This window comes from Globicephala melas, chromosome 17 (assembly GCF_963455315.2).
Source record: "Globicephala melas chromosome 17, mGloMel1.2, whole genome shotgun sequence".
NCBI classification, from domain to species: domain Eukaryota; kingdom Metazoa; phylum Chordata; class Mammalia; order Artiodactyla; family Delphinidae; genus Globicephala; species Globicephala melas.
The window spans coordinates 51,896,228-51,919,924 of record NC_083330.1 but is presented as its reverse complement, the minus strand read 5'-3'; the positions used below and the strand labels follow the sequence as shown (position 1 = coordinate 51,919,924).

General features: G+C 35.6%; 1 protein-coding gene and 1 pseudogene across 1 annotated transcript in view; both read right to left on the bottom strand.

The window, feature by feature from the left end:
• PKHD1L1 (PKHD1 like 1) overlaps positions 1 to 23,697 on the bottom strand; it is a 153,967-nt gene that overhangs the window by 97,458 nt on the left and 32,812 nt on the right. Inside the window, exons 14-25 of the mRNA XM_030863107.2 lie at positions 23,082 to 23,173; positions 20,026 to 20,185; positions 19,581 to 19,716; positions 18,669 to 18,812; positions 16,643 to 16,800; positions 15,649 to 15,762; positions 14,034 to 14,183; positions 12,869 to 12,993; positions 7,715 to 7,878; positions 6,326 to 6,498; positions 1,530 to 1,677; positions 859 to 1,013 (exon numbers count right to left, since the gene is read on the bottom strand). Coding sequence (XP_030718967.2) covers positions 859 to 1,013; positions 1,530 to 1,677; positions 6,326 to 6,498; positions 7,715 to 7,878; positions 12,869 to 12,993; positions 14,034 to 14,183; positions 15,649 to 15,762; positions 16,643 to 16,800; positions 18,669 to 18,812; positions 19,581 to 19,716; positions 20,026 to 20,185; positions 23,082 to 23,173 — 1,719 coding nt within the window. The remainder of the gene's footprint in view (positions 1 to 858; positions 1,014 to 1,529; positions 1,678 to 6,325; positions 6,499 to 7,714; positions 7,879 to 12,868; positions 12,994 to 14,033; positions 14,184 to 15,648; positions 15,763 to 16,642; positions 16,801 to 18,668; positions 18,813 to 19,580; positions 19,717 to 20,025; positions 20,186 to 23,081; positions 23,174 to 23,697) is intronic.
• LOC132593800 (suppressor of cytokine signaling 5-like) lies at positions 9,326 to 10,831 on the bottom strand (annotated as a pseudogene).

Here is a 23,697-nt window from a genome sequence, read left to right as displayed (position 1 = left end):
CGTTCGTATCATTTTAACAACCATTTTTCTATTGATGGGAATTTCGGTTTCTAGGTTTTTTTACTATTACAAATAATGCTGCAGTGACTAACTTTGTACCTATTTCATTTCATATTTGTATTATTATTTCAGTAGAAGAGAGTAACACAGCTGAGACTGCTGAATCATAAGGTATCTATATTCAGATACAATTAAATTATCCTTCCAAAAGCTCGTACTAACTTACTGTCTCACCAAGAGTGCATGAGGATGAGAGTGCATCTCACACTCTCATCATCACTACAAAGCATCGTATTTTTGATGTTTGATATCTGAGCCCCCAGTCTCTTCTAGACCCTTCTCTGTCACATATTCTGAGCCTGACTTCCCTCCCTGCCGCCAACCACACTCGAAGCAAAAGTAATTAGATGAGCTCTTAAGGTGTGGCTCTGTTATGAACTTGAAAAGGTCATCTTTGAAACCAGAAAAGTATCCAAGGTCCTAGAACACAGCTCTAGTGCACAGTGGTAGAATTAAATGACAGCGACGCTGGTTATGCTTGGCCCCTCTTACATATACCCAGATTTAGTTCTGAGACTGCCCCTGCCTGTGCCCCTCCTGCCCCTGTCAAAGGTCTTCTAACCGGCATATTCTCCCATAAGGGATCAGGAATAAAGCACCAACAGCTACTCTCCATGAAAGAGAATGCCTGGTCAACTTAATTTACAAAAATCTTCTTCTGTTTCCTTTTATTACTGTTTAGGCTATAGCTTGCAGTTTTAAAATACACACAGTCTCCATTTCTTTTTGGAATGAGGCAGGGTGCAAATAAGCAATGAACACATAGAAGAAAACAGAAACCAGGCAAAGTAAGGGAACCTGCAGCAGATTCTGCTTTCCACATGTGCTTCTCCACTTGACGTGCCATGAGTATCCAGCACAGCTTCCCTCTCGTGTAACTGAGACTTGTCCCACTTCTTCTAGACTCTGGAGAGCAAACTGCAAATCTGCAGCTGACGCAGCAGCGGGAATACCTGCACTCGCAGAAGGATGGCAAACAGCGGGAGTCAAAAATTCACAAACCTATGGCCGCCCTTAACATACATGAAATGTGTTTTATCACTTGTAAACCAACTGTCCTCCTCCAAATACAGAAAAAATGAAATCTGCATATTACTTAGGCAACACATTTATGTATTTCTGAGAAATAAAAATTACATGAGTAACGTACCTCAGACATTGAGCCTTGGCTCAAATACTTAAAAAAAAAAAAATCAGTTAAATTTATAGATAACCAGTAAGCTATGGATGTAAAAGAGAAACAAACTTTTGGGAATTTAACCTGGTATATCTGGTGAGGTGATGAAGAAAATGTGAAAATGTCATTTTTCTGAACAATTTAGTTTTACATTACTGACATAATCTCAGCTCTATAAATTACATAGAGAAATAATATTAAAAAGAAATACACCAAAATGTTTATGATGGTTGTGTAGATCAGTACAGTCCCACTGATACATAGACCAAAGTTATGAACTTTTTTCATATACCTTTGAGAATATGTCCGTAAGCGTGAATGTCAAAGCTGCCACTTAGAGGTGGAGATGCTGCTTGAACTCTTTGAATACGAATCTTTGATTCCCCCGGCCAATTATTTCCTCTGTAAACAGACTCATTCTCTGTCTCGTTTGTGATTGTCTAGTTTCCAAAATAAATATTGATAAAATGATTAAACATAACAATGGCTAACCAGATTTCTATTTCACCGGCATACAATCCTGTGACATGACATAAATGAGCCTCAGGTATTCAGGACTCCTCAGAACGTTAAGGAGAGTCACATAAATCAACACTGGCGATACCTATATAGCTGCGATAATGAGGCCCAAGTCAACTCAGTCATCTGTGCAGCAATCAGCTGGAACCACAGTAATACCTCATTAATTCAGAGTGCACCTACCATTGCTCAAGGAACAAATATTTATTGAGCAGGCATTCTGTTCAAGGTACAATGCTAATCACAATGGGAAGGCAAAGAAACATGAGATACGGTCTTGGTTATCAAAAAATTAAACACCTTTTTGGAGAAATAACATATGGAAGCTTGAAAACCTAACTAACAATAAAAGCAAGTATATGATCAATACAGTGACTGATCCAGACTCAGGAAATACCTGTCTAATGTTGAGTGTCAGTCAACTGACAGAAGAAACATGTGCAATAAAAATCCATAGATTGTAACTCTAAGAGGGAAGATGATATTCTCCTGCTTCTGATCCCTGCTAATTTTGTGGAATTTAAAATTATAAGCTCTGGGGGACTTCCCTGGTGGGACTTCCCTGGTGGTCTGGCAGTTAAGACTCTGCGCTCTCAATGCAGGGGGCCTGGGTTCGATCCCTAGTCAGGAGACTAGATACCACATGCCCAATGAAAGATCCTGCACATGGCAACGAAGATCCCATGTGCAGCAACTAAGACCGGGTGCAGCAATTAAGTAAATATTTTTAAAAAATAAATAAAATAAAATAAAATTATAAGCTCTATTGCCCACATAAAGGAGTGAACGTAAGTGCCAAAAGACATATGCAAGAATGTTCAGAGCAGCTTTATTTATAATAACCCCAAACTGGAAATAGTGCAAAAGCCCATCAATAGAAAGGATAAATGGTTGTATATTAATACCATGGAATATTGTATAGCAATGAAAAAGAACGAACTATAGCTAGCTATACGCAACAGCATGAATCTCACATTATCAAATAAAAGAAGATGCAAAAGAGTACACACTGTATTATTCATTAATATGAAGAGTAAAAACAGGGACTTCCCTGGTGGTCCAGTGGTAAAGAATCCACCTTCCAATGCAGGGGATGTGGGTTCCATCCCAGTCGGGGAACTAGGATCCCACATGACACGGGGCAACTAAGCCCACACGCCACAACTATTGAGCTCGTGCGCTTCAAAGAGAAAGCCCACGAGCCACAAACTACAGAGCTCACGTGCCCTGGAGCCCTTGCGCCACAACTAGAGAGAAATCCGCGCACCGAAACCAGAGAGAAGCCTGAGTGCCACAATGAAGAGAGTTCATGCTGTAACCAAAGATCCTGCTTGCCTCAACAAAGATCTGGCGTGCTGCAGCTAAGACCCAATGCAGCCAAAAATATAAGGGAAATAAATAAATAAATGAATATTTTACTATTTAATAAATATTTTTTAAAAAAGTAAAAACAAGCAAAACTAATTAATGGTAGTAGAAGTCAAAATAGTGGTTATCTAAGGGTGCGGGGTAAGTAATCTCATGACAAAGAAAAGGCATAAAGAAAGCTTTTGGGGGGGGGTCTAGTGATTTTCTTTATCTTGATCTGGGTAGTGATTACATGAGTGCATTTACTTTGTAAAAATTCATGGACTTCAGCAAGATTGCAGGATACAAGATCAATACACAAAAACCAATCACATTTTTATGTATAAATAACAAGCATGCAGAAACTGAAATTAATACAAGACCCATTACAATGGCTTCAAAGAAAATGAAATACTTACATACAAATCTAACAAAATGTACTGAATCTGACCTGAAATTGCAAAATGCAAGATGTAATCAAAGAAGACCAAAATACGTTGGACAAGAAAAAAGCAAAGAAGACCTAAATAAATGGAGAGACATACTGTGTTCATAGATTGGAAGACTCAACATGGTAAAGGTGTCAATTCTCTCTATAGGTTTACATGCAATCTATAAGTTTAAATGCAATTCTTATCAAATTGTCAGCAAGATTTTTGTAGACATAAACAAGCCTATTTCAAAATTTCTATGGAAAGACACAGGACCTAGAATAGCTAAAACAATTTTTCACAAGAAGAGTAAAGTGAGAGGAATCACTCTTCCCAATGTTAAGGCTCACTACATAGCTACAGTGATCAGAAGGGTGTGGTATCGGTGGAAGGATGGACACATAGAGCAATGGGACAGCATTGAGAATCCAGAAATATATCCACACAAATATGCCCAACTGACTTTTGATAAAGGTACAAAGGTAATTCAACAGAGGAAGGATAGCTTTTTCAATAAATGGTGCCAGAGCAACTGGAGGGATAGGCAAACAAATGAACCTGGACCTGAAACTTCACATCTTATACAAAAGTTAACTCAGAATGGATCACGGCCTTAAATGTAAAATGTGTAACTATAAAACTTTCAGGACAAAAATAGAAAAATATTCAGGATTTAGGGATAAGAGTAGAGTTCTTTGACTTGAAACCAAAAGCACCATTCACAAAAGGAAAAACTTGATAAACTGGATCTCATTAAGAGTGTTGTTCTATGAAAGACCTAATGAAGATGATGAAAAGGCAAGGTACAGACTGGGAGAAAATATATGCAAACCACATACCTGACAAAGGACTTATATCTAGGATATATAAAGACCTTTAAAAACTCAATAATAGGAAAATAGTCCAATTAGAAAATGCGCAAAAGATATCACAGATATCACAGAAGAGGATATATGGGTGTTCAACATTATTAGCCATTAGGAAATGCAAATTAACACCAAAATCAGCTAACAGTATATACCCCATCAGAATGGCTAGAATAAAAAATAGTGATAACGCCAAATGCTGGCGAATTTGTGCAGACACTGGGTCACTCATACATTGCTGGTGGGAATGTAAAATGGTGCGGCCACTTTGGTAAAGAGTACGATAGTTTCTTACAAATCTGTACATGTGCTTACCATATGAACCCATAATTACACTGATGGGCAATTAACGCAGAAAATGAAAACTTACATCACATGGAAACCTACAGATAAATGTTCATAGCAGCTTTATTCGTAACACCCAAAACCTGGAAACAACTCAGATGCCCTTCAAGGGGTAAGTGGTTAATCGACTACGGTGCATCCATCCCATTAAATGTTACTCAGTAACAAAAATGAACAAACTATTGATACATACAACAACTTGGAGGGGTCTCAAGGGCATTATGCTGAGTGAAAAAAGCCAATCTCAAAAGGCTAAATACTAGTATGATTATACAAAGTCTGATTCCTTTTCCACAACATTGTTAAATGCCACAATTATAGAGACATTAGTGGTTGCCAGACATAGGACTGTGCTGAAGGGAGGGAGGTGGGTGTGGCTACATAAAAGGGCATCATGAGGGATCCTTGTGATGGAACTGTTCTGTGGTGGTCAGCTGAATCTACACACGCAATGAAAATTGTACAGAACTACACATACACAGGCACACACAAATGAAAGCATGTAGAACCGGTAACATCTGAATAAGTTTGGTAAATTGTATCAATGTCAATTTTCTGGCTGTGCTATTATGCTATAGTTATAAATGTTACCATTGGGGGATAATGGGTGAAGGGTACGGGAATATTTATGTATTATTTCTTACAACTGCACATAAATCTACAATTATCTCAAAGTTACAGTTTTTAAAACAATTCATTAATCTGGACATTTAACATATGTGCACATACGTTATTACATTTTGTTATTACATTTTGTTAGAGAGCTAAGAGACTGAAAAACATTTACAAGATATTTATCTTGAATATACTAAGACTAAAACATTGGGCCTGGATAGGGTAAAAGCAATTTTCGTGTAACACTTATAGTTTTTCAGTCTTTTTAATCATAAAACTGTTAACACAAAGTTCTCTGTGAGACTCAAATTATAATATTTAATTATTATTTAACCTTTAATCTTGAACTTATTATACTTGGTTTTGGTTTGTTGTAGGAAATTATATTAACTAATTGCATATTTTTGTAAAAAATTAAATGTAAGAATACTCCTCATAATTGTAACATTTAATACAGATCTTATACCCAAACAGTACAAAATACTGTCCAGATCCTTTTGGAATTATGGAAAACCATCTCTTTCCCTTTGTATCAATTTTCATACAAATAAAAAAGAAATGGTGTTTATAACAGAAACAATTTTAAAACATATGCAGAATCTCAAATTTTCTTTCAATAATCTCTGTTCAAAGATCTTTATTGGGAGAGCCCACAAATTTTTCTTTTACCTCAACAGAGAAAACTCTACTTAAATCTGACTAGCTGATTCTTAAGGCTATTTCCTCCTGCTTTTTTCCCCATCAATATATTTCGTTAAAAAATTTTTAATGTTTAAAGTGAATTTTCATGCTCAAGTTCAACAAGCCTCTAAATCTTCATTTTATCCTTAGAACAACTGTCTTGTTCTATTAAAAGATGTCTAATCTGTGTGTCAGTTCTTCATAAAAAAAATGTTTTAAGTTTACTAGGTAAAGGCTAATGTTTCGTAAGTTGAAAATAGCTACTCATAAAATTCTAAGCTTACCTGCCCAAAGCTCACAGCCATCATGGGTATATTATAACTGCAATTACATGATGTCATGGTGACAGAATATTGGTTGGTCATACTTGATCCATTAATTTTGGTCTGATTCACCTGAAAGTGCTTTAAAAATATTCCTTTATTTGCTAATGCTGGAAGTCTTCTCTTTGGCATTTCTAAAGAACATAGATAAACAAAGTAAATGGGAGATAAAATTGCATAGCTTGTGCTGCTAAAAAGAAAAGCATCAAATAATATCCATGTGTCATGGAATAAGCTGTTTAAAATCAAATTTTAGAAAGAAGATCTTAAGGAAAGTAGTTTGTGAAGCTTGGCAAACCTTCACTTCTAGAATATAAAGCTTTAAAGTTTTTACATATATGAGCCTCACTGGGTAAAACGAAATACTGAAAAGCCACCAATCTCTGGGTTCTATGCAGCCTTCTGTGGGCCAGTTAGTTTTGCTCTGTTGTAGGTCCCTGAACGTGGTGCTCACTAGGATGTGTGTTCCATGAGGGCAGGACCAGGACTGCCTGGTCCTCTGCTCTTTCTTTGGTACTAGACATATTGCCTGCCACATGGTAGGTGCTAAATGAATGTTGCTTAAGGAACTACAACCTTTATCTCAGCACAGATCAGCTGTCTTATGTGCTCCACCAATCACAATGTAGGTCTGGTGACAGCGGATTCAAAAAGAGTGACTCAAAGTACAGTAACATTTAGTTTTTAGCCAGTTGAATCATGACCTTGCACTTGAAAACTGTTCCAAAGGAAAGGATTCCAAAACTCCTCTGAAATATGGTAATAGTCACTTATTAAGGTGACTGTTTGGAGTTAGGCTGATTTTTAAAAAGACTGCAGTTTAATTTTTATTATTTTATTAGCATATCTTACATATATGAGTCTATTAACATAACTAGAAAAAATACTAAAACTCTGAGAAATAAAGTTTTCATTTACAGTTTTACTAATTATCATAATAAAGTCCATGGAAAGTTTCAGCTCATTCTTACTAGACAGACATCAATGTCAACAGTTGCCTTTCAGGAACAGATCTCTATCTTGGCAGTTGATTTCTCAAAAATCAAACAAGGCAAAATTAGAATGTTTGCCACAGTTTACCTGTAAACAGAATCCAGGACTATAAAACTAATTCCTGCTTTAATGACAAAGTTTACATTAAGGACGCATTTATCTTTAGAATAATCACCTGGTCCTATTCATTAAAAAAATATGATTTAAACCATAGTATTATTGAGATGAAAGAATAACAATATTTAGAGATTAATGTTTCTATCTAACCTACAGAATATAAATAACGTCCACAATAAGATTTTAGTACAAAGTAGGTTTAGAAGGTTTAGGTTTTAGATATGAAATGATACAATATACCATCCAATGCTGCAATTGTAGATGTCTGTCCAATGTATACAATATCCACATAGAAAGACTGTGATTCTGATGCTTTCTGCAAACTAATCCTCTGAAGAGAAAAACTGGTCCCAGTGTATTTGGTTTGTATGAGATCCAGAAGGTCTATACAAGTGTAGGTCCAGCTGAAATATGGTTGTTTAATTAGGTGTATAGATCAGTTATAATGTTCAATGTAAACAAATACATTATAAAAAGCATTAAAATCTTGAACAGTAAAAGTTTTTCTTTTCCCACAAGAAGACCATAAGCAAGCTTTATTAGCACAAAAAAACAGCCACAAGGGACAGCAAGCAGAAACTTTACATTGGCAGTGAAAGATTTAATGTTGTATCCAAAAGATAGGTTTTCTTTTATTTGTAACCTTGGCAGTAGACATAGGCATGTAAAATAACATTCTGTAGTGACAGGTAAGTAAGCTAAGGAGCATGCACCTTGGTGGAAGGCATACAGAAACAAGACACAAGAATGAAGCAAACCATTTTAGTGGTGCCAGGGACAGAGCAGCAATTTCAATCCAATACTAAGAAGCAAAACTGGAGCTTGATAATACTTCTGGAAGAGCTCAGTGGAGTTGCATTGTCCCCTATAACTAAGGGACAAAAGGTGCTAAGTTATTTATAGATTCAAATGGTTGCAGAGTGCCTTTTAAACGTATAATTTAGATTCAGAGTTTCCATTAAATATTAACTGCATTGGAATCTCATAAATTACATAAGCAATTTGGTTACAGGAGTTTGCAATAAAGAGATAAATACTGCCATTCAAAAAACTAAATACAGTTCAACAATAATCTTTGCGTCAGCTACCACTGTACTGATTAACTGACTAGTTTGGGCACCTTCTATTCTCATTTTGAAACTTCATGGTTTACAAACTCATCATGGGATCCACCTCTAGTGCATCAAAGCTTAGACTGACAGCATTTTAGAAAATTATACGCATAACTACAGTAAGTTAAAGTGCTCCTTAAATTAAAAAAAGTATTTTGGGCCTCTAAGTACACTTCTACTACTAATTATATGATTCCGAAGTTCTAAAAACTACTTAGAAAAAATGGTACACTGAGCAGGACCCTTTATATAAGAGAAATGGAGACTACAAATGATATCAAAACTTAAACAGCACATGGTGCTTTTGTGGCTAGATAATTCCATTTTCCAAAGGAAAACCAGATTTTACTTCTGGGATTTTGAAGCTTGATTTACAACTACAAACATCACTGGTTCTGGAGGGTTATAGAACAATGCTTTTTGGCACTAACAATGTACTGAAAATAAACTAATGCTAACACACCTAGCTGATCTAAGTAGACTGTCTGACTTACATAAAAGCAGGTCTAGAAATACCAGCTAGGAGAGTTTACGTTGCCTTGATTGGTAATAGTTTTTAATCAGAGAACCAACCTCTTTTAAAACTCATGATATTCTTGTTGAAAGATCTTGTAGCATTTAGGGTAAAGGAAGCCCATTAGCTCCATCAAATGTAGGGCATCTTCAAATTACGGCACAGCAGAAAAACTGCAGGCTAAAGGAAGGACCTACTTAGTGATATGGTTAAGTGATGGTTTGACTAACATGGAAGAATTGAGATCTGTAAAATCTTCCAAAATCCTGTTGCAATAGAAGAGTGAAATGCATACAGGTGGTGGTGATCAAAATTAAAATTGTGATTCCATTGTTCAATTTGGGCACGTAGGGATGTCCCTTCAAGAAGGACTTTCACTTCATAATGATCCATCATGGGATTACCCGATTTGAATCAAACTGGGTATGAGGCAGTGGGATATGTTCATTCTGTGCATAGACTTTCCATGCTCCTTGCCTATTAACATGGAGAGGACTGTCTTAACCCCTGGCATTGTTTCTTCCTATGTGATGGCCAACAGAGAGTAGCTGTGGCCTCTTCTGAGTCAACAATTACCCTAGGGAATTGCAGAATTGTTCCCACTCACTTCATTCATTCCAGGAGCTAACTTCGATCCCATTTTATATATTGGATTAAACTGTGCAATAGCCTCAAAAGATCTATTTATGCATGGGGAGGGGGAATCAGCACTTTCTTCAATACTCCTCTGTCTCTTTCTGTCTCTGTCTCTGCTTCTCTTTCTGCCTATCTTCCTCTTCATCTTCTGTGGAAAACAAAGATGGATCAAATGTATAAAACATGCCAAAAGTGCAAACACAGGAGCCATACACTGTTTAATCAGATGCCACTGGAGGGTGAAATCTGAACTGCCAGGAAAAGGACATTTTTTTAAAGCATTAATTCAGGAAGATTACTTTTCTTTCATTGGCGGTGGGTGGGGAATCGGTTTTGACTTCTTAAGTTTTTGTTAGAAAACAAAACCCAAGAGTGTCCTGCAACTTTCTCAGAGAGCAGCTTCTTATAGTTCGTGCCAACACTGTCCACTTCATACACAGAGCTCACTCAGCTCTCTGTCCTTTGAAGTCCACTCCAAGTTTACCAAACTTCAGTATCTGATGAACTTTCTGTCTCTGTATGTAAAAAAATTTTCTTTCTTTACATCCTATGGAAGCATGTCTAGATCTTATTCGTGGGGTAAAACACAAATAAGTATCTTTTAATGCTTATTCCAACAATCTAAGGAATATTCAGTGGGAGAATTTTCATGTGTCCTGAAGAATTCTAGGAAAGACTCTTCTTAAATATATTCTCTTTGACAAACATCTCTTGGGTATCTACATTTTAACTATGGCTACCTACCTCATGGTTAGAGATTCTACACCTATATTTAAAATCGGTTCCCAGTTGCCCTCACTTTATCAACTGAAGGGCATTAGGGCCACATGTTCAGGGTATGATGCCAGAGGGGTATGCATCAAATACAATATTTTATTTTGAAAGCTGAAGACTATAACTTCCCTTCTTCCCTTAACAAAAGGTCATTCCACTTCTTCAGGGAGAAAGCCATAAGCACTGGCAAAACTTCTTTTAAAATTTCAGGTTAAAAAGCTGGGCTGGGGGCACAGGAGGGGGATGTATCTAAGGATATCCACGTCCAGGTCCCACAGTTCCAACAGGCTCTGTGTGCTCCCACCCACCTGTCTGTTCCATCGCCTGTCACTGCTTCTGTCACTGACCCAGTGGGCACATCTTGTTTTCTCCTGATGGAATTCAGGGACCTAGCTCCGAGGGAGCATCTACAGGCCCCAATTCTGGTTGTCTCCCCACTTTACCCCTTTCCCCCAACTCATGAGGGATCCATCTGAAAAGTTTTTTAAACCTTTAACAAATAAGATTCCCCTTATAGTCCAACATATTTCTATGAGTTTTGGAGTATACACATTTCTAAAGGTATGGAATGAAAGCTGGTCCCTGCATTTTGAAAATAGTGGTGGGATGATCAAGAAAGCAGGAAGCTTGAAATTGCGGAGTTGGAAGTAGTTTCTCCATCCAGAAGCAAACTCCCCCATCAACACCACCTTTTCAGGAATTCCCTGGTGGTCTAGTGGTTAGGACTTGTACTTCCACTGCAGAGAGCACGGGTTCGATCCCTGGTTGGGGAACTAAGATCCCACAAGCCGTGCAGTGCAGCCAGAAAAGAAAAAACCTGCCTTTTCTTTCCATCTAGTTATTCTAATCTCCCTCATCATCCTACCTGTTATTTCTTGTCTTTGTTTTGTTTTGTTTATGGGTATCATTTGGTTCTATTTCTAACTTTGGATCATTTTCTCTTCCTTTCTGTCTGAACAGCTAAGCCGAGGCACTGACTCTGCCTCACACTTGCTCCATACACAGCAGTTCTGAATGTTCATAATCCCTCTCCTATGATGAGAACAGAAAAGTCCTCTCCCTATATTACAGAATGGCAGCAACTTAAATGATATGTATTAAAGTACAATGAAAACTATATAGATTGATACAGGATACAGAAGATTTTTTATGTAGCTATGACAGAAAAAAAACACAAAAGAAACGTATTAGAAATATTTTTGAAGACATGGAAATCATACCATGGGTATTTTATGACATAAACTTTACATGAAAAAAAACCTTCTAAAATTGTGGAGAGGAAATGTTCTATATCTTTACTGGGGTAATGATTACATAACTGTATACATCTGTCATGCTTACTGAATTATGCACTTAGAGTCAATTATGACATTATGTAAATTACACTTCAATAAGCATGACTTTAAAATTTATGAGGAATACTTTTTTTTTGCGGTACGCGGGCCTCTCACTGTTGTGGCCTCTCCCGTTGTGGAGCACAAGCTCTGGACGTGCAGGCTCAGCGGCCATGGCTCACGGGCCTAGCCGCTCCGTGGTATGTGGGATCTTCCCGGACCAGGGCACGAACCCATGTCCCCTGCATCGGCAGGCGGACCCTCAACCACTGCGCCACCAGGGAAGCCCGAGGAATACTTTTTAAAATAGAAAAGTTGTATGTGTGTGTATGTGTCATCATTGTTTTATTGTATGTAAAATTTTTGTGTGTATTATACATGAAAATTCAAAGTCAAGATTGACAAATTTCAGAAGATATAATAATTAATGAAAACCAAAAATCATTTTGCAGAACTAAATTGTGCTTGAGGTTATGACAATCACAGTCATTAAACAGCTTTCTCTAGACTCATTTAGTTTCTCGCATTATATTTCTCTATCTGCATTTTTATGTGTCTAACTTTTGGCAACCAAACCAAGTATTTAAGAATATCTTTTCTCCCTTAACTTTGGTATGTTCATCAAAATATTTTATTTTCTCCATTTACACATTCATTTTGTTTTTCAGTGATCAAAGTCTAATGATAATCTTACGCTAAGGCAGTTTCTTTCTACCTTCCTTCAGTATCTAGAAACATTATTAGATTTAATAATATATAATTTAAATTCTAAGGTTTACCACTGTTTTGTCTTTTAAATGGTCATGGGTGATGATGACACTAGACCAATTTTTATTTTCATAATCTATAGATTTGTTTTTGGCACAAATGTCTCTGTTAGGAAGCTTATGTAGAAGGCAGAAAAAATTGCAGTTAGATCCATGGTGCACACGATTTCTCAAAAACAAACAAACAAACAAACAGATTTTACCTTCATAGTTTACATACTATAATTTAAAAATTTCAAATTCATAGTGTAACTTACTTGTTTCCATATGCAAAGTTATATGTAAACTGTGTATCAGTGCTTCTAGTAATCTTGCTTGTGTCTTGGTATTGAAATTTTAGACCAATATAATTTGCCAAGAATCCTTTGTATGCTAAACATAACTACACAGAAAATATTAAAAAAAAATCAGTAACAATATTTTACCATTAAATTGTTTTGTAGCAATTCAAATGAATTCAATCCAATCCAATAAATATCTATTGAGCATTTTTTATACAAAATGTATCAGAACACAGAGGAAGGAATGATTAATTTCAGACAATGAGATGCAGAATTGGGGAAGATTTTATAGAAGAGGAAGGAGTTGATGTGACCTCACAATTAATGATTAATTCTTTTATTTTTTTCTTAGATATGATTTCCTTTAAAAAATGGAAATAATTCACTCCCTCTAGTCATGGAGCTATGTAAGGATTAAGGCCAGTTCTAACTAAACTCTTCAATGAATTTAAAACTCCATTACACACAGAGAAGACAGAGAAACATTCAGGTAGATTAACTAGGATGTGAATGCAGCTGAACATTTAGAGATGTCACCATACAATAGTTATTAAATACTAATTTCAATGGTCTACAACTCCTTAAAAATGCCAGATGTATTTAGAACTTAGAACTTTAGAACATGTGCTACAAGTTGAGAATTTTAAAACAAGAGAAAGGGTAAATCTATGATTGCTAGTCTTAGATACCTATCCTAAAACTGCCGTCTCCTCTGCTCGTGATCCTCCTTTACTTTTCCATGACTGGATACCCTAGATCACTTTATGACAGCTATCTATTTTTGTTTCTTCTTAATTAATTAATTTGTTTCTTCTTAATTAATGAAGGAATAATGAGAATAATAATAATAAGAATAATAATTTTAAATTGTTTTAGTATTTACATTTGTGTGCAAATAATGTTTTTTTCTGAAATTATAAGATAAAGCAGAATACATGTGCACGGTACTACATATTCTTAAAATTTCATTTTTTGAGTATCAACAGACAAGGAAATCACAAGCACAGAACTGAAGCATGGTGCCTGCCCAACGTGATGTGACTTCACATGACAAGCAATTTTCCTTCTCTGAAAACTTCATGAAATTTTATTACCAAGGTATTTTACAAATTTAATTAGCATATAATTTTGTTGAGCTTACCTGATTATAAGGAAATAATAAAATGTTTCCATATGGTAGTCTGTTTGGTTTAACATCTGCTGAGTCAAAAAGAACAGCTGGGTTTTTCAGGGAATAACGACCACAGTAAGCATCAGTTTCAGCTGTCTTTTGCCCTCTATTAATATGCTCCTACAGAAACAATAATATTTCAAATGAAAACATGATTTATTGCCCTGCTTTACTCCCCAACATCTTCACCTAAGTCATTCAAGTTTCAACTCAGATCCCACTGCTTCCCAAACTGCTTTAACTTGAAATGTTTTCTCTCTTCTTTGAAAGTCTAAGGCTCTCATCTTATAACACTCATTTAGATACATACTCATATAATCCCTCGTACCTGTATTTGACTATTTCCCAAGTCCTCTCTTTCCCCTTATATTATGAACTCCTTAAGGATATTTATTCACTCCTTCCACAAATGATTTTTTGTGTTCATTCCATGCCACATTTTTACTTCTTTGTTCATTTGCTTGTTTTTTGTTTAATCTTCAGGGTTCCAGTAGTGAAGAACCCTATCCCTACACACAGGAGCCTACCAGTTTGGGACAAAGGAACCAAGGATTATAAAACCAAGGCTGAAAGGAGACATCTAACTCACATAAAAGCATCAAAACAGATGACTCGCAGAAGTAACAAATGAATTGCCTTGAAGAATAAACAGGAGTAATTTAATAGGAAAAGGGAGCCAAGGGGCATCAGAGAGAGCGTAAAATATGTGCAAAGAAGTGGGGACGTGAGAGAGTGGTGCTGGGAAACTCCAAGAGTCAAGGTAAAGTGTAGCCAAGAATGTGTGTTGTGATGATGATGATGATGGGAGATGAAGTACAAAAGGAGTATAATGTAAACTACTTGTTCAGTTGTCTTGGCTGCAAGTACTACATTCAGGATAGGAGAACCCAAATACATGTATACTTATTGAAACAGGTTGAAAACGTAACCCATTAAATGATTTTCCCTTTTCTTCAATAATAAATCTGTCTGCATAAAGCATGACATGATATATATTTTTAAGGACTCATTTCTGGGGTATTAATCTGAATTGAATAACTAGCCTATATATTTCTTATTCCTATGGTATTCATTTGGAAATGGTGAATATCTGGCTTCCTCAAGCCTTCAAAATAAGAATTAGGAAGTTAAGTATATTTTAAATTTATTGTACATCAAAGAAAAATCTTTGTATTTCATCAAGAAGTAAATAATGACTAGGCATTGTACTAACTGACCAGAAGCAAGGGAAGCAATTTACTGTATAACGCTCTACTACAAATGGTATTCTCTGAAGCCAATGAGGAAAAAGAATATACTCTGCATCTAAATGAAGAAAACAAACAAAAAAACCTACAGATCTCACATTTACCCACCTTGCCTACTTTCTCTTGATTAAGAAAATTCAGGTGTGCTTTTACAAATGAGTCATTTTATAATGCAGGAGGATGCTAGAGCAGACCTTACCAATAAATGTATGACAAAATTATACTTGAAACTTGACTTTAAATGTTAAAGGAATTAATGCTAATTCAAAAAATGACAAAATTCCAAACATTTATATGATTTATCTGGTCCATTTCACAGTTCATTAAATATTCCATACCAGGTTAAAATCAGTTTCATAACCTCTGAAGTATTTCACAACAAATCCTTCTTCAAAATTTGCAATTTGTGGTGGACACTTAGCGCTAACCATTTCTTCCACTGCTGCCTGAAACTAAATTAACAATATGAGCTTTAGTAACTTCTTTATGAAGAGTTAGAACATTACTAATTTAACTACTAATTCTACTAATTAAAAAAATAATTTCATTATTCCCATGTTAGCCATAATTATGAGGTCATTTCCTAAATAATTTCAAGTTAATATGTGATAATTTCAGTATCCAATGACTGTTTCAAGACTTTTATTTTAGAATGATAATAGTTATATCCAACTGGCTGATCTTAGCTTATTTAGTTATTACATAAGGGAGGCATATTGGTTTAGTAGCTTTTTAAAGACAGCAATGAGGCAAACCTAAATGAATTAGCACCTAATTAAACAGATTCCAAATGAATAGTTTTCCCAATTAATGCAAAATTAACTGGAAAAAATATATACTCCAATGCATTGTTTCTCAAAAGAAGAGATACATATACTGTAATCTCTTACTATTATTTAAGAAATAATAACTCTGGATTATATAGGAACTGGCACACATTCATGAGGTCTATAATTTCCATACCATATTTCTCTGATAAAGCACAGATATTTAGAATTAAGGACTTGAAACAGTGCACAATCTTCAGTCATCAAACAAATATTAACTCAAACTCATTGTACAGGTAGTTGTTGAAATGCAGTAATTCACAAGCAAACATTCCTCATGAGCAGCTGCCCCATATGCAGATACCTGGATCCTGTTGGCACAGATCCAAGAACTCCCCTCTCACTCCCTCTGTCATTGTGATATTTCCTCCCTTCTCCACTCACTATGAGTTGGCTCCAACCCACCATGACAAGGAGGAGATGTATTACTACTCCTTAAAATGTGTTTTTATAGAAGGCTGATGCTTAAGTGGCTTTCTGTTTAAAAAACTAACACAGAGCATACTTCAGCTTCTGATGACTGCGGCATAAGAGGCCTAGAAGTGATCCCATCCCAATTCAGTGTGAATGTGTCCAAACTGGGTTTTCCTTTGGTTTGTTCTGTAATAGCCAGTGTGACATTGTTCCCTTCAAATACTTCATAACTGAGCAGATCGAAGTCTCCTGCAATGAAGTACCAAACAGAATTTGAAGAAGTTAATTAATTAAATACCGATATACCCATAATAGAAACTCAGAGGTAACAAAACTAGTTTTATTTAGAATTGTATTATCACAAGAAAAAAGATAAATGGAGAAGATGCAGATCCTTGAATCTGATATTTAGCCATAGTAGAAACAGCAAAACAGCAGATAAAGTGCTATATATTTAAGGTTCTGTTTTTGTAGTGTAAAAAGTTTTGTAAGATAAACAAAAGTTGGCATTGGGATCATGAGGTAAAAATCAATGGGCAATAAAATATTCCAAAAATTATTTAAGTTTTCTTCCGGTACCATCATCTTAGTATAAAGGGCTAGCCTGGGAAATCGCTATTTTCTTTAGTTACAAATGGAGTACAAAGATGAATTCCAGGAAGTAGCCCCATGCCTGCGAACCTTGTTTATACAATCTCACTGAAAGAAATAAGGCCTTGTCCTCACATGTCTCTCTTCTTTGGGAGGATGCTTTAACAGTGGAATCCTACTGACTTTCTCTAAGAGAACAAAGATAACCATATCTTCTTTAGATAGCATTTTGACAATCTAACCGTTGGGAAATTTTTAGAACTTCAATTCATGTTAAACAGAATTCTTTACTCTCTGCTCAACAATCAAATTAACAACTTCATAAAATGAGACATAAACATTGAAGTAACAGTTTACTTATATGAATTGGAAAATAGTGACTGTGCAAAGAAAGGAAACACATATTCAGGGACCTATTTCATGAGCTAAATATCCCAAATACCCAAATTGGTTGCTAAACTTGGCTTTAAGACTTGAAAATGTGACACTTGAAATTGTGAGACTTGAGGGCTTCCCTGGTGGTGCAGTGGTTTAGAATCCGCCTGCCAACGCAGGGGACATGGGTTCGAGCCCTGGTCCGGGAAGATCCCACATGCTGCAGAGCAACTGAGCCAATGTGCCACCTACTGAGCCTGCGCTCTGGAGCCCGCGAGCCACAACTGCTGAAGCCCATGCACCTGGAGCCCGTGCTCTGCAACAGGAGAAGCCACCGCAATGAGAAGCCTGCGCACCGCAACAAAGAGTAGCCCCCGCTCACCGCAACTAGAGAAAGCCCACGCACAGGAACAAAGACCCAACGCAGCCAAAAATAAACAAATTAAATAAATAAATAAATAAATAAACTATAAAACTTGCAGAAGAAAAACTGGAAAATTTTAAAAGAAAAAAATTGTAAGACTTGAAAACGTAATAAGAAGTTAATGGCCATTACTTGAAAAGGATAAAGAAGTCAAATAATTTTGGAAAATGCTGTATTAAATACAGGTGCACTGCTTTTTTTGTTTTGTTTTTATTGTTGTTTTTGTTTGTTGCTCATTGCCGGAGTCCTTGGGGATTTTAATATTCTATAATGAGCTCTATCAACCTTCAAGGAGAAGCTGTGGTATACAGAGCTTCCCACAGGGATTTGACCAGAGAATCCTTTTATCAAACAAGATCTAGCCAGACTAGTGTCTCCTGAGAAATACTGATTCACTTAAATTTCATTTCCAGAATTAATATCTTCACTAATTTTTGCTAAATGTAAAGTAGGCTACTATACTTACAGTGTATTTGTAGTATATAGCGTGTATACCTCATGCACTGGAGTTGTACACTCCTTGAAGTACAACTAAAATTTAAATTACAGTAGAACAAAATTAACCATTTATTTCTGTTTCTCCTGGAGGTGATCAAGGCTATGAATATGCATTTACTTTCCCCTGTCATTTTATGCAGGTTTTGCCTTTTTCAGTGGAGTTGCGCAGGATACAAACTTATTTCCTAGAAAAAACTTTACAGAATTGCAAAATGAAATACATGCTTACCTCTAGTTGATATAAAGGTTACCATGTAAACATAGCTCTGAGGATTTTGTGTTCTTATTACTTGAACTGCATCCGGTTTTATAGACCAGAGGTCATTCAAGGCTGATTGCAGTATGAAGTCAGAAGCGTCAGCAGGTAGCCAGACTTTTCGATGAATTAACAAAAAATTAAAGTCAAATGATTAGGGGTTTTAATAAAAAAAAAAAAAAAAGAGTTGAAATCTCTGCACTATCACAGCCAGCACTGATGTCTCATATTTGAATTTTTTTAAGTACCTATAGTCTGTACCATCAGTTATCACTTAATGAAATTACATTCTGAAATTGATTCAAGTTCAATAATATTGGCTGCTTAATTGGACTGTGATCTATTGAGGATAGGGCTCATATTTTATTGTTTTAATATTCCCATAGTAATAAGCATTGTATTTGGCAAACAGCAAGCACTCTTCAATATTTACTCATTGAAACAATTAACAGAAATAGCAAAATTATTTTTTCAGGGTTTTTTATAAAATATAGAAATGCAATATCTTCATTAACAGATAAATTAGTGTCTCATAGGTCTTTTGAGAAACTGAAATGCCTATCTCTATAATGATGAACTTAATTCCTATTAACTTAACACCTGTGAGTCACAGATACATAAATTCCTTATGTGTGTTTAGATATGCATTTATCATGATCCTTACAGAAGAAAATAATAGTATATATCTGAAAGCTGTTTTTACTGATGCCATTTTCTATCCCAGTCTGAAGAGTTTTCTTCATGATATATTTTTTTGCCTCTTTGTCTAGCATACTATTAAAACTATATTTTTCAGACAGTAGAATTTGACTAGAGCAAATACCTTTTTATAATTTTGTCTATACATGAAGAATAATAAAATCTCCCTTATTATTTACAACTTACCAGTTCTTTCCTTGTTATAGATTAATCTATATTGGTAAAGTGAACATAAACTAGCCTCCACACATGGGCCGGTTACTATGATCTTCTGCACTTCATTGGTTGCATTAGTTGTTTCCCAGTTTTCCAATGTTATAACCTATTTCCCAATTTAAAAAAGCATATATTTACTATATGGAAAAATACATTTTAAAAGCATCATAAGTCAGCTATTCAATGCCTCTACATTGCCCTATCTTATTGCAAATGATAAACTATTTTAATGTGTAAGTCATCAAATAACAGACTCTTTGGTTTATAATTACAGATATTCCAAGGCACAATGCAGTAATTTTCCATGACTGTTTTCCCCCAAAACAGTATCTTACCTAGTAAAATTAATAACCAAATAGAGCTCCTATATTTGAGCATTTACTTTCTACAAAGTGGATCTATAATCATAGCAAACCTGTACTTCCTGGACAATTGTTGACTGGGATTTGATCACTTGTTCTTCATTCACTGCATCTTCTGTTTGTTGTTCAGTATAGACATTTCTATACTGGTACAGTCCAACATCCACAAAAGCACTTAGTCTGTACTCCTGCAGCAAGATTTCAATGTAATATCTGGAAAATAGTGTAACTAAAGAATGTAACTTTTTCTCCAGAGCACTTGTCATGAATTTTTCTTTCAATGAATAAAATTTCAATATGATATAAAACATCTGCTTGTTAAATGATTTATATTGTAGTATCCCTGATTTTAATTACTAAAATATTAAGTTTCATAGCAGTTTGCTAAAAGAAAATGAATTATGTAAGATATCTGCATTAGAGATAAAGAGAACGATGAATTCATTCAGTTTTGTCAATAAATATTTATTGAAAAAGATACTATCCCCTATCTTCAAGGATCTTAAAACAAAGTTACATTGTAGGTTATAACATAATCTTCCTGGCATAAAACAGAGGACACACAGAGGTTAAATACATTAACGTGTGTAAGAAAATGTCAGGCAGACCTAGACATACCATATATTTTGTATCTGAGTGGTTGTATGTCATCGATGAAAGTTCTTACTCTAAGTTCTTCAAATATTGCCTCCACTTGTAACTTGGGAAACAACACACTGCCGCAGAAAACTTTTACTGATTAGATTGATGATGGCCCTCTAATAAGCTGGATGAGATTCACACCTTAACTTTGGAAGTCTTGATTCCTGAGGCCCCATGCCCATCATCCAAATGCCTATCCAGGATAAGGTGTTCACTAATCAGCTGTTACAGGTGAGTGAAAAGCTACTGCTTCCCTATCTAAATCTCTGTCAGTGTAACTACTGCTCCCATCGTTGGAGAGGCCAGCTAGGAGTTCCATTAAATTGCCTCACATCATTCAACAGATACTCTTGTAAATGGAGAATAAGTATCCACAGTTCATGTAAGACTGTGAATGAGGGGTATTTATTACCTCCCATCTGGCAAGGATGCTGGGGCTCTGGGTCATTTCCCTCATAGAACTGATACTGGAGGATTACATCAGGCTTTTGGCTGCCCTGAGAACCTGTTTGCCAGCTCTGTCAAATCAAGGTGGGCAATACTAATTAGGGAGCAGGATTCGGAGAAGAACCATTAAATTCTGTATCCTTACTGGCAGCTTAAAAATATTTTAAGGCACCTTCTATGTGCTAGACACTAAACTGAGCACTTCACAGACATTATTATATTTAATATTCACAAAATCCTATAAAATATATATTATTATTCTGTTTGATCATATGAATAACAGAGACTAAAAGAACTTAAAGATTGAAAAATTATTTAAAAGTTAGTCACTGAGGTAGGATTCAAAGTAGAAAGGGGGTGACCAAAGCGTTATGCACTTAGAGATAAGGCTATATTATTTGAGTAAAATGAACTGGCAAGCCAAGCTACCTTTGGAAAGGTCCCAGGGACCACTGTGCAATAAACCATCCTGCGTGGCCTCAATTTCAGAATACACAACCATCATTATAAGTGCCAGTGTAAATTTCAAGCTAGTTTGCAGACGCACAGATACCGGGGCAAGATGTATTACAAGTCACCTTCACGCAAGCTCTGTGCTCTTGCCAAGCAGGTAAACTGAACTCATTTTCCAAGGTCAAGGCAAAGCCTGAAGGTGTATTGACACTTAATAGCAATAGGTATTAACGAGATACTCCATTTACTCTGAATTGGCCCAGGGAACTTGGTTAAAAAAGAAAATGCTTAAGTTTAGAAAGAAGTGATAGAAGGAGGAGGAGAAAAAGAATGGAAAGCTTATTATTCCTAAGACTTTAGTGAGAACACTTAGTGTGATTTCTCTCAGGTACCATTGATCCCAACCCTCTCTGTCCAGCTCCATCACATCTTCATGGTGCTGCCTATGAGCATAATCTAATCGATATCTGTAAAGGTGACATGGTAAATGGAAAAAAAAAAAAAACAACTCCTCCCATCAAGAAGTGAAGTGCATTTCTTCACCCACTGAATCTAAGTTTGGCCATTTGCTTTGGCCAATTGGATATTAGCAAATATGATACAAGCAGAATTTAAAAAGTACCTGTGCATTAGGAATTGCCCTCTTAACTGCTGGGACACTGTGACAAGCCTGGGCTAGCCTCCTTGAAGATGAGAGACCATGTGAAGTGAGACATCCCAGATATCTCAGTTCCCATCAGGACAGCTGAGCCTCCTGATATGTGAATGAGGCCATCCTGGACCATTAATCACCAACTAAATAGTCAGGATCAAAAGAACTACCTAGCTAATCACAAAACTGGGTTGCTTTAAGCTACTAAATTTGGGGGAATGGTTTCTTACGCAGCAAAACCTAACAGATACAAATGGTAAATGGAAGAAAATTTCAATGAAACTTTTGATGTTCTCCATGTAACTTAGCTATTTTGCATATATCAGCTTTTACCTCCCTGTTTTCTAGGAATCCTGAATTGACTTTTCGAATGGGATTATTAGCTATTTGAATAATATCCTCATTTTCTCCCTGGAATTGACCTTTCAGCACTAAATAAGTACTCCTTAAGGGCAGGGAATATATTTTAATATCCTTTGTATTAAATTTCTAGTACCTGGTCCAGGGTCTGGAATAAATCAAGAGAATATTAAATATATATTAATTATGGTACAAATCCATGTGGTTTTTGTGATTTTTCTCTAGCAATACAGAAAATAGGAGAAGAGAAATTAGATGGCTGGATTGACTGAAAGGTCCTAATAAGAAACTAAAGCAGGATTAAGTAAATTTCAAAAAATTGTAATTTCTGCAACAGGAATAATTTAGATTTCAAATTTTCCTGGTTAGCTGAATGCCAGTATGCTTGAAAATATAGAAACAAAACTTAGCAAATTATAGAGAATGACCAATTATAAATTAAACCAATAAACTAGTATCACTTCTACCAATAAAACAAATTGAAAATATTTTTATATATAAAATTATAGTTTTTAAATATTACACAATAATTTAAAGAAAAGAAAAAAACCTTACTCTTTTCCTTTTTGAAGATGAATGTCATCTGATCTTTGTGTTGGGCTGGAAAAATAACTGTTGGCATTGGAAGAATGATAGGCAATCCTCACCTTATCCCAAAAAGACAGAGAGAGACAGAGAGAGAGAGAGAGGGAGAAAAGAACTTATTAATAAGCCTGTTCAGCATTTATTTATCATTTATTTTTTCTGTCAGTCTTAGAACTTTTATGAACAGAAAAATGTGAAAATATTTCACATTTTTCTTCTAATATCTGTTTTTCATGATGAAATGGATTTTAAAAAATTATCAAAGCTCACGTCACCCCTTCCACCCTTAACTAACATCAACTCCACTATTCCATGAACACACACAAAACATAGCTTTTCCACAATTAGAACTGCAAATAGGAAATTTAAAGATCCATACAGGGAGGAGGTTGTTATTGTTAAATAAAATATTCTTTTGTTCTGCTGAGAACTTTGAGGGACTTAACCCAAATGAGATCATTAAAAGGAGGTCTGAAAGATGCCAAAGATTACTAATTGGGTCTGCACACTAGAAAGAGAAGACTTTGGGCTTCCCATTAGAAATGACTATACTGTCTTTAAAGGAAACATGCTGAAAAGCTATGGT